The following is a 12,685-nucleotide window of genomic DNA, read 5'->3' on the forward strand; positions in this document are numbered from 1 at the left end:
TAAACCCAAGTATGTGAATCCTTCTTTCAATAATACCTACAATTTTCTAATTTTAAAAACAAAAAGGTATTTAAGCATTCTTTTAAACTTTGTCTCTTTCAAACACTGTACGAACTGAGACAAATGAGGGTCTATTTTCTTAACTGAGAGCCTCCCTGATATGATAGTTTTACTTTTATTCCACAGTGAGAGCGGTCTATACAGTTTAAATAAAGGTGATTTACTATCTCTAAAAGCTATTCATTGAGCAAAACATTTTAATATCTACCTTTTTTAGGTTAATATGTATTATTTATCTGGGCTATTTTACCAAACTACAATGTAAATGTTTATTATCATTAAATAATTTAAAATGAAAGCATACTGATTATCTTCACTTTTTATTACAGCGTTATTAAATTCATGCGTCCATATCTAATAAAAAATTTTTAATGGTACTTTACATACTTAATATCTAAACCATATCCAAAATGATACTAATATCTTATTCAGGTACATATCTGATCAAAGAACACTATCTTCTCATAATAGCAAAAATATATTAATATTCTGTCTACTAGAAGCAGTGATCTCCCAACTTTTAAGGCAAAAAGTACAATGCCATCATGTTTGAATTGTTCTCAAAATTTTACTTATGAAAGATTATTGGTATTTAGTTGGTATATTAATAACATAAATACAGAGACTATTACTTTGGGGTTCTCTAATTTTTAATAAAAATTTAAGGTTAAAATTATTTTAAATCTAAAAACATTGCAAGGGATTATAGTCTATTATATACATTTTGACATTATTAAAAACTGGGTATTTTTCATTACGAACATTTCCTTCTATTACAATTAGTTTTTATTTACGAAGACAGGAAACTCATACATTCATTGGTGGTATGCAAGGAGCTCTATATTCTCTCTTATCATCTCACTGTCTCTAGTTAAAGGACATGTTTGGGATAGAATTTACCATAACAGAGTAAAGAGTTGATTAAATAAAAACAGTTCCTGCCAATTATGAGAAAAGTCACAAAGTAATTCTGCACACGTGAATGGTCTTGATTCTACATATTAGGAACCCTACAGTGTGCCCTCTTGACACATAAAAAGATTGATAAGATAGCACCACTATTGTTTTTGCTTACTAGATGGTCCCTCGAAAAATCACTTATCTACCACTAGCATTTTTTTTTTTTAAAGGTTCTTTTACAGAATTTCTTCCACTTCACAGGGGAGTCAAGAATCAGTGCATACCTGGGAAATGTTAAAAACTAGGAGAATAGCAGAAAAAACATTCCTAATGTTCTGACTACATGCCTACCAATAGTCACTGTTCATAAAGCATTTTTCAAACATTATTCAAGGTTTCATTTTGAATCAAGTTCAAGAATGAAAACACAGTCTCAATAAGTAAATTCAGTTGCCTTTAAAGAAGAAACTGTGTTAAATGGGCAGGAAAATCTTCACATTATCTCCAGAAATATATTCAATAGCTAGAAAAAATAAGCAAGCCAAAATAATTTCCAAGAAAGTTGGCTGACTTAAATTCAAAATGCATTAAATGCTTACAAGACTATGCCCTAGGTAATTTATGTCAAACCACTATGGTGGTTTAGTAAAGTACCACTATAGGGGTATAGTAAAGTATACTATACTTTTTATTCAGAGAATCACTTACCTGTGTGAGGTCAGGAATGTCACCTTTATCAATGCCAACTTGCTGCAGATTAAAAAAAATAAGTTACTTAATGGGAATTTTAAAAATTAATTTCTTTGCATTTAACAGATTACCCACAGGATTAGTTAAGTACGGCTCAATCCTGGTATCAAAGAATTGTCAATCTCACTTTGAAAATATGCTTTGTGTAGTTTTCTACTCAATATAACAGAGCAATGATTTTGTTAATGTAGTTAGATATAACAAATGCACAGAATTTTACTGGAACCCAAAAAAAGACTTAAGAAATTGAAATATAAAATGTAAAGGTTTCCTCCAAGGCTAATGGCAACTAAAAGCCTAAAACAAAATTCTTATACTAAATTTAAATTAATTATACTCAGTAAGTCCTCTGGACAGGGAATGTTCATCTTAATAACTTGTTCAGAGTATAGTATCCACCCCTCTTCCCACAGAGAACCATTTTGTTTGTTGCTTATGTATCCTTCCAGAGTTTCCTTATGTATATCCAAGGAAACAGGAAATTTATAAATACATATTTACTTCCCATGTTACTATACAATAATAGTGTATTACATACACTGGGCTTATATTTTTCATTTAATGATATATCTTAGACCTATATCCACATTAACACATAGAGTTTCCTTATTTTTACAACAGCTTCTTTTCCTATTATTTATTTATACGAGTCATGTATTAACAAACACTGAAGTTGCTTCCAGTCTCTTGCCTTACACATAATGTTGCACACACCATTTTGCACCTGCGTGGATACATCTGTAGGATGCATTTATAGAAATGGAATTACTAGGTAAAAGCATATGTGAATTTTTAGTGTTGGTAGCTTGGGGAGAGAGGTAAGGGAGGGAGGAAGAGCAGAAAAAGAGAAAGAAAGAACAAGAAAAAGCAAAAATATGGTAATATATTAATGAAGTGAATCAACGAAGAGAGTATATAGGTGTTGACTATATGCTCTATCAACTCTTTTGTAGATTTTAAAACAATTCAAAATAAAAATTTGGAGAAAAATACAAATCATAACTTAAATTCTCTCATTTTATAAATAATGAAATTTAGGCTCAAAGGAACAAAGTGGGTTAAATTAAGTCTCTCTCTTTGAGAAATGAACTGCTTTGATGTTGATGGAAATGCAGAAGCCAATACATGAAGCGTAAATGTTCGGCTCCTACAAAGACAATAAGACAAACTGGAGGTCGGAAAATCTACCCGTGTGACAAATGCTTAACTAAGTTATTTCTTTTGCTTTCTCTCTATATACAGCAGGGTTTCTCAGCCTTGGCACTATTCACATCTTGGGATGATAATTCTTTGGTGGGGTTTGTCTTGTGCACTGTAGGATACTGGCAACATCCTCGGTCTCTACCTACCGGATGCCTGTAGACTTCCCCCACCTCCAGTTGCGACAACTAAAAATGTCTCAAGAATTGGTTGCTGGGGATGTGAGGGGAGCATTAATTGCCTAGTGTGAAGAACCAATGAGGTAGAGCACTGACCCTCATCCCTCTAGAGCAACTTAGGCTGCAGATTCCTCCCAGATGTGTAGACTTTACCTGCTAATGACTGAACTCTGACTTTAGGGAAGCTACTCCTGCTTCCCTAAACTCACTTAAATATTACAAATTATGGAAATTATAAACTAAGGTAACTTCATTCCTTTTATTTCTATATTTTAATACCTCTTTAGGTGATCCATTAAAATATTAATATGAATGAAGTCAGCATGTTTGAAATTAAAGTATTATGGATCTTTAATACTGGGATCATCTTGGCAAAAGGTGATGTGTTTCTCTTAAATAGTTAACACAACTTTCTTGAACAGAAAGACATAATTTAGGAATTCTTCCTTGACACTGCTATTTTCACTCACCTGAACTTCTGAACCATAATGTAATTGAAGGCTTGAGCTGAGGGGTGGCTGTATTACAGAAATCTCATCACTTTCTGTCTGCAAATATTCTGGGAGATATAACTCCTACGACTTGGTATTTATCTTAGAATAGCAAACTAAGAATAACTTACTTCTATAAAAAAGTGTGTTTAGCAAAAATGCCTATTACCTATAAAACAACCATTTTACAAAGTTTCAGTTCTCTGCTTTAGGAGACTTCATTGTAAGAATTCAAAACATGGGAAGTTTTCTACACTTTAAGCGATTCTTCTGGGATATTTGAATATTTCCATACTAGTTGTTTGACAAGTCTATATTTCTTTTAGTATGGCAGACAATTCATTAACATTTGCCAAATAGCCAATATACACAGTTGTATTTTAAAAATGACATTCTGCAAGTCTTCTGTACATTCTTCAGGAAAATGGTACTAACTACAAGGTAACTATTTGGTATGAGTCCACACATATGCACACCACACAAGAGCCGTCTGGTAGAGAGGGAAGCTTTGTACGTGTGTTAAGAAATTTCTGTATTTACCAATCATAACCAAACTACTCAACACTGGTATTCAAACAATTAATGTCTAAATTATGAACAATGTAACTTAAATAAAGAAAACACAAATGGTTACTGTTAGCCCATTGTGGGTTAGCATTTATTCTATGAAAAATAATTTTGTAAATTAGTATCATTCTATAACAAAGTCCTGGTCATAACGTTCAAATAAAAGTATAATACTGTATTCAGTTATTTGAAGAAAAACTCTCAGAATGACATTGAATTTCTATATATTTTCTTTTCGACAGCTTGACATGGGCCCAGGCTGACATGAGGTTATCAAGAGACATAAAATAAAGTTTTACATCTAAAAACAGAATGGGGCGCCTGGTTGGCTCAGTCAGTAAAATGTGCGATTTTGGCTCAAGTCATGATGTCATGGCCATGAGACTGAGCCTTGAGCCAGGCTTCATACTAAGTGTGGATTCTATCTTCACACTCAGCTTGGGATTCTATCTCTCTTTCCCTCCCCTGATCACTCACACACACTCTCTCTCTCAAAATAAACAAACATTAACATTAAAAAAATACAGAATGAATCAATAAATACCCCCTTTCTCATGAAGACCTTGAACCCAGCCTTAGCGATTAGAGAAACATATACCCCAGGCTGTCACATGCCCAGCTCCTTACCTTAATGTATACAGTAAGAGATAGGAAAACTGACTAGCATGTGCACCAAGCATTAATTAAACAATGAAAGGATGTTCTGCTCTGATGCTTAGGCATTACTGATCTTTTCACAGAAAAAAAGGGAAAATTTTACTAGATTATTTTGATAACTAAGGCTAAACCACAGGAAAATCTTATCAAATACAAAAAATAAAACTTGTGTGGCAGCAAAAGTGAAAGTTTCAAGCAATTCTATCCTTCCTTAAAGACAACCAACATCAATAAACCCATGAGAAGTACACATGAATATGCTTTAATGTATATGTAATTCCTATACACTCTTCTTTACTGCTTCCCATATTATATACAAGAAAAGACTTTTATTCTGATTACAAACTATTTGGATCAAAGGTCAAGAGGTAGCACTTTGTAACATTATTTTAGTCTCCTAATATGAATGTGACAATTATTATTCCTTGTGAATAGATGAAATTTGAAAGATAGATAATGCACGGACTAGAGTGCATTGGAATTGTGTGTATAAAACGCTTGTTCTGGCGTTATATTCTGAAAATGGCAAAAACAGCAAAAACATGGGATGAATGTCCAATATCCATGGCATCATATGCTTCAGAACCCCCCCTTACACAGCACTCCAGTTAGTGCTAACAATTCGTTCACTGACATGTAAGAGAAGAACCAACTGGTCATCCTGCCAAAGGACTACAGTAACAACGTCATCTCTTCCAATATCAGTATTCATCAATAACTAGATTTCATAAAACACTAACTTACAGGTAACCTCAGGAACACCAACTGTATGGTTACACAGTTATTATGATTACGAACAAAGAGATATCCTTAAGAAACAATGTATAAACTTCATAAAATTAATGAAATTTTCTGTTTAATTTTTTCATTGTGTTTAAGTCATTGACAAAGTAAGAAGGTCATATTTATGACTTCTACACACTAACAACAATACACAGACTTTCCTAAGGGCTTTTTCCCACAGGGCTCAGTAAAAAGGAAGCCCTTCCTTACAATCAAAGATCGCCATTAATTAGAAGGGGAGATGAACCACCTTGCAGAGCTGAGAATCTGCTCAGTGTCCAGGACACCTGTATTTGAACACAGAATGATCATTAACTGGGATGCAGGAGTGCAGAATACAGTTGTGGATGAGAAGCTGGAAGACATGACCTCTGAGTTCACTTCCAATCCTAACACACTGGGGCTCTGGGACAGAATGTCTTGACATATTATAAACCCTACTATTGACTCCAGATACATAAATTAATATTAACAAAATTAATATTCTTTGTTGGAATGTTTTTCCAACAAAGCTTAATATTACTTACCTCTGCAACCTTGAGAAATTCAGATACTCGCGTCATTCTAGTTAGAAATCGTTTGTAAATTTCTAGGGCATCTTTACATTGTCCTTTCTTCATTTCAAAAAACTTTTCTGGAAGAGATAGACAAGCATTTTGAAAAGGCTATTGTATTCAATTTTCTTCTAAGTTTATGTTAATACTATTAATTAAAACCTAGGGGTGCTTGGGTGGTGCAGTTGGTTAAGCATCGGACTCTTGATCTCAGCTCAGGTCATGATCTCATGGTTTGTGAGCATCAGGCTATCGGCGCAGAGCCTGCCTGGGATTCCGTCTCTCCTTCTCTCTGCCCCTCTCCTGCTTGTGCTCTCTACTCTCTCTCTCAAAATAAATAAGTAAACATGGGGCGCCTGGGTGGCTCAGTGGGTTAAGCGTCTGACTTTATCTCAGGTCACGATCTCATAGTTAGTGGGTTCGAGCCCCGCATTGGGCTCTGTGCTTACAGCTAAGAGCCTGGAGCCTGCTTCACATTCTGTATCTCTCTCTGCCCCTTCCCTGCTTGTGCTGTCTCTCAAAAATAAATAAATAAATAAATAAATATTAAAAAATAAAATATAAATTAATAAACCCACAATTTTCGAAACACCTAAATGAATGTTTGGATCAAAACACCAGGCCTTAAAACCCACATGAGGTACTAAAGCACCTAACCAAGGAGACCTGCAAAGTTTAAGAACAGTGTTATGTTCTAGGTGTCTCAAACGAAGGCATTTAAACAGTAAAAGCACAATTAAAGTAGAAGAACATATGAAATGTCACAAGTGAAACTCATGATCCATATGTCCCAGTACCCTGCTTTATCAAATACTTGCTGATGATCTCAAAAGTTATGATTGTGTTCTACAGCATTCTTATTTTCTTGCTAGCTCATCATAAAGCAATAAACTTATCAAATTAAAGAATTCTTTAAATTGTCTACACTCCTTATAAATTGATACTTTTGTTGTCCATAAGTGATTTTTTTCAAACATTATAATGTGTCTCTTAGTTACAAAGTAGTGGAGTTTTGTGAAAACCATTTGGTTTACCAAACTCATCATGACTTTCTAATACATAATTGTATCCTTTTTCTTAACCTTCAACTTCCTAGACAGAAAAACAGAGGAGGATCCGTTTGCTGCTCTCTCTTGCATTCCCAAGACTGGAATTCACAATCAGTAAGGTACTATAGCTCCATTATACTTACAGTATGTGAGTGTATTTTCTCCATACATCTTTGGAAGGAAACCATTACTTTTATCAGTATTTTTTTTTTGCAGCCATTCATTCATCAGTTCATTCAGTCAATAATTACTGACATTGCAGATGGAGACACAGTAGACCCTGCCCTAGCTTCCAGACAACTCTAGATCATAACTGAAGATGATTCACTATTCTTCATTATGTTGTATTTTCACATTGTTAAACTCATGCTATTTTTATATTCTCTCATATTTTAAAGTTCTTAATTTCATTCAGCATGTAATTTTACTACCTTAAAAGTATTTTTAATTTTCTCAAGAAAGGTTTAATAATATGTAATTACACAAAGAACTAATTATTGAGGGTAGCTACTCATTACCTTCTGTTGACAGTCTGGGTAATTTTACATTTAACACAGACCTCCGCTGTAGGGCATTCAAGGGAAGAAAAAGATCAAGAAAACAAACACATACTGTTTTCCACTTGAGATTTGAGACAGAAGTGAGGCTTTTAAAAAATGGTCAAATCTAACCCAAAGGTATTATGCTAAGTGAAGCAAGTCAAACAGAGAAAGACAAATACCATATGATTTCACTTATACGTAGAATTTAAAAAGCAAAACAAAAAATAAACAGACTCTTAAATTCAGAGAACAAACTCGTGGTTGGAATAGATGAAGGGAATTAAGAGGTCTAAACTTCCAATTATAAAATAAGTCAGTCACAGAGATGAAAAGTACAGCATAGGGAATGCAGTCAATAACACTGTAATAACACTGCTTCCCTTCCCTTCTATAATACTGTAATAACACTGTATCCTGACAGATGGGTACTACCCTTACGGTGAGCACTGAGTGATGACATATAGAATCGTCAAATCAAAATGTTGTACATCTGAAATGAATATAACATTGTGTGTCAGCTATGCTTCAATTTAAAAAACTGGCTAAATATAATCTTTATCCACCCATTTCTGTTGTCTAATGCTACAGATGGAATCATGGTGCTATAAGGGAACAAGTATTTTTTAACTTAAACTTTTGAAAAAAATGATTTATTCTGGTAAAACATAATTTTCTTTCTTTTTAAATAATCTTCACATAATTTTTTTCAAATGTCTAAATTACTTTTCTTTACTAATCTAACTTTATTTCTTTGCATCAGATCTTCAGCAATAACACAAAAAGAAGAATCAACTGAATAATCTCAATTTATTTTTAGAACTAATGCATCAGAATTTTGAGCAACTTGTCTCCTCTGGATACTTTTTAAACTGTTCTTACCTTTCATGGTAATTTAGGATATGGGAACAAAAAATATGAAATTATTATGGCTTTAGGTTATAATTTCATAATTGTTTCTGTAACAGTGGTAATGACACAGTAAAGCAACATGTACTGAGAAGTGAACCTGTGAGATTCCCTTGTCCCCTCAGACTAGGGTATGGCCAAGAGAAATTAATACTCTTTATTTTTTTAATATTTATTTATTTTTGAGACAGAGAGAGACAGAACATGAGTGGGGAAGGGGCAGAGAGAGAAAGGGAGACGCAGAATCTGAAGCAGGCTCCAGGCTCTGAGCTGTCAGCACAGAGCCCGACGCGGGGCCCGAACCCATGAACTGTGAGATCATGACCTGAGCCTATGTTGGATGCTTAACTGACTGAGCCACCCAGGCGCCCTGAGAAATTAATATTCTTTTAAAAATTTTTTTAAATGCTTATTTTTGTGTGTGAGAGAGAGATGGAGACAGACAGACAGACAGACAGACAGAATCTGAAGCAGGCTCCAGGCTCTGAGCTGTCAGCACAGAGCTTGATGTGGAGCTCAAACCCATGAACCGCGAGATCATGACCTGAGCTGAAGTCAGACGCTTAACCGACTGAGACAAAGTCAAATCTGGCCTTTGTAACGTAATCTTTATAATGTGTTGATAAATTCCCTTGTCATATTAGTATTAATTTTCACAGAACAACTGTCCTAATGAAAAGAACCAGATGAAAAAGAATCTCATCTTGTGAAGTACACTGAGGCTGTGCATGTGGACTATTTCTAATGAGCATTCGTCAGAAGGAAAGCATCTTCTTGCTCGCACATCATAGTTTCATCATAGTGATAAAATGTTTGCAAAGATTTGCAGCACCACTACTGATTCCAACATTAGATCCAGAGAATTGTTCGTGAAGTCTTTAATTAAAACTAACCCATAGTGCATTTATAAACCTAACTCCCAGCACTACTTAGTAAACAAACAAAAAAACCATACCTGTCTCAAAACACTCAGGATAGCAAGTGTACATATCTTCTAGAATGTTACTTTCACATGAGCAATTTGACAGCAACGTTGAACGAAGGCCACTCAACACCAGAATATGATGAGGCAAGAATGCACACCTCTACGTCTTTTGAAGTCAGGTCTTTAATATGAAGATACAACTCACCTTTTCTGTTTCTAATGTTAGCCAACAGACTATCTTTTTCAAATTAGATGAAATAAAAATATATATATTGCATGGTTATTATTTTAATATAAAGAGAAAATGCATTCTTACTACAGTCTTCTTTCTGAAGTCAAAATAAAGTAAAATAGCTGCATTTAAGTAGATGTTGAAGACAATCAAGGAGAATCACATGGCTTCACATGGTTTTAAAGTTTGTTTACTATTGGGGGTGGGGTACAGAGGAGGGGCAAAGAGAGAGGGAGAGAATCCCAAGTAGGCTCTGCACTATCAGCACGGAGCCCGACACAGGGATCAATCCCATGAACCGTGAGATCACGACCTGAGCCGAAATCAAGAGTCAGACACTTAACCAACTGAGCCACCCAGGTGCCCCTGGCTTCGCATGTTTAATTGCTAAGAAAATTGTAAAGGCAGTAAGTCCAATGTTCTTGAAGCAGAAGTAGGAAACAAACAAGGCCACACACTAGTGAGAGGGCACAAGTATAAATCAGCAGAACTTCATTTCTGACTGGCTAAGGCGTTAAGACGAGCAACTCAAAGATAGCAGGTTTTAGTTTTAAAGGACTTATATATCAACAGAAATAAGGAGATTAGGAAGGGAAAATTCAAGAGTTCATTTTTTAGAGATTGCTGAATTTTAAAAACACAGTATCTAAATTTCAATATCTACAAATAAGGCCGGCAAAACTGAAGCTTGTAAGAAAGGTAAGGGCTTAAACAACAGATTTGAGATTCGTATCTCCATAGGAAACCATAGGGTTTTCAATGAAAAATATACACACAAAAAACTGGCTAGAAATGAACTTCAACAAAAACTCAAATTTATGAGTGGTAAGAAGAGTAAAATAAGCCCAAAAAAAGGGAAGGAAGATCTGTTATTTGGTTTACTGAGAAACACTCTCACCTGAAATAAAGGTAACACAGTGTTGCATTACATATTAAGAGCAGGTATCTTTCCCCAATAAGGCAACATCTCTAAGACCAGTGTGTCTGATTGCCTTACCCAACCTCCATTCTCTCTCTTTCTAGACTCATGAGAAGCCAGGAAGCTAGATGCAAAATCAGTTCTGTAAATTAGACAGACCTGTGAGAGATCTGGAAGGTAAAACGGAGGCAGAAACCATTTTCCTGCACATTTTAAGCTATTTCTGTCACAAGAAAAGTTCCTAGAAGTGTGAGATACATTATCTTTCGGCAGCACTCCACTGCCCACCCTCCAGCTTCCCAGGTTTTGAGTAGTGGTTACTCCTACTTGATGCGACTCCCTACTTCCTGGAAGGTAGCCTCAGGTGTCCGTTCTCTAGCTTCCTCAGGCTGCAAGGCAGCTGAGGCGGTGGCAGCAGCTTCTTATTTTCCGTGTACTTCAGAAATAGTAGCTTCCCTGGTGTGTGAGAATTTATTGTTCCAGAAGTCATTCAGGAGGCTGAGCCTAGACCAGGTCCTAAAGGCTTCTGATAATTACTTAAGCACCCACCTCCCTACATTAGATCCTTTTCTAAATTTAGAGTATGTCGAGTGGTTTCTGTTTCTTGAGTAAGTACGTTGTATTTGGTATTTGAAGTGGTTGTAGAAATCAGGCCCTCAAAAATGTCAAAGATAGGAATCCGGGATTAGATGTGTAACTGGCTGGATCCGAAGGCAGTGATGACCGCCCACAACTATCAAAAAATTGATTCTCACAGTCTGTGCCATGCAGGAGTAAAATAATTACTGAAATCATCACCTCTGTTTTTCTCAAATGAGCAGCTAAAATGAAGCTTACCAGACCAAGCCGCTGCTGAGACAGACCACCATGATGGGAATAAGGCAAACAGAATATAGAGTGAATGGTTGCTCCTGACTCCAAAGAACAATGACAACACAGGATTTTAAATTACTGGCTCAAGGCACCAGTCAGACAGTGATACTCCAAAAGTGCCCTCAAATAATCTTATCTCTGGCAGACACAGGCCTGTCATCACTCAAAGTCAGAGTCTAATCTTGTAGGTTTCTGAATTACAACATATGTCGTTAAGTTAAATTCCCAGCCTCACCACGGTCTCCTTTGTGAAAGTTAGGATGTTTATTGAGAAGGAAAATTGGAAAGGAGAGTGCTTGGGTAGATTCAAACCAAAGTGAGCTACTCTTGCTAGAAGCTTTTCCTTCTCTGTCTGAAGAGGCTGCTCCTGCCCTGATTGGAGATCCTGTAATCAAGCCATCTTTCATAAGGGAATGAAAAATTTTCTCATGTCCAATCCATCTACTTCATACCCCTTTCCCTTTGCCAACTGCCTAAATACCTAGAATGAGATTTAGAAGCCAGCATGCCCTAGGGAGACAAATACAAAGTCTGACCCAGGAGGAAAAAAATATACAGGCTAAAAGAAGTGCAAGTTCTTACAAATTTCTGTTGGCAGTAGGGTTGCCAGATAAAATACAAGACACTGACTTAAACAAATTGTAAATAGATAACTTTTTAGTATAAGTATGTCTCAAATATTGCATAGGACTTACTAATACTAAAATAATTATTCATGGGGCTCCTGGGTGGCTCAGTTGGTTTGGTGTCTGACTCTTGATTTTGGCTGGGGTCATGATCTCACAGTCGTAGGGTCGAGCCCCACACGGGGCTCTGCCCTGGGCATGGAGCCTGTTCGGGGCGGGCTCGGTCTCTCTCTCTCTCTCTCCCTCTCCATCTGCCCCTCCCCCACATGCATGCAAATGCACATTCTCTCTCATAAAAAAATTATTTATGTTGATCTGAATACAAATTTAAGTAAGTGGGCATCTTGAATTTTTCCCTGTGAATCTGGAAACCCTCACTGATAAAAATGTAGACAGCTGGTATAGATTCTAAAGGTTCTGACCAGGAAGAAAAGTGTATTTAATTAGATTTTGGATATAATTGATAATTTGT

The 12,685-nt window shown here is 35.8% G+C and overlaps 1 protein-coding gene across 1 annotated transcript in view; it reads right to left on the reverse strand.

Moving 5' to 3' along the window:
* SNAP91 (synaptosome associated protein 91) overlaps positions 1 to 12,685 on the reverse strand; it is a 146,849-nt gene that overhangs the window by 75,286 nt on the left and 58,878 nt on the right. Inside the window, exons 8-9 of the mRNA XM_049653957.1 lie at positions 6,115 to 6,221; positions 1,669 to 1,710 (exon numbers count right to left, since the gene is read on the reverse strand). Of these exons, the coding sequence (XP_049509914.1) occupies positions 1,669 to 1,710; positions 6,115 to 6,221 (149 nt within the window). The remainder of the gene's footprint in view (positions 1 to 1,668; positions 1,711 to 6,114; positions 6,222 to 12,685) is intronic.

This window comes from Panthera uncia (genome assembly GCF_023721935.1).
Source record: "Panthera uncia isolate 11264 chromosome B2 unlocalized genomic scaffold, Puncia_PCG_1.0 HiC_scaffold_24, whole genome shotgun sequence".
Taxonomy (NCBI): domain Eukaryota; kingdom Metazoa; phylum Chordata; class Mammalia; order Carnivora; family Felidae; genus Panthera; species Panthera uncia.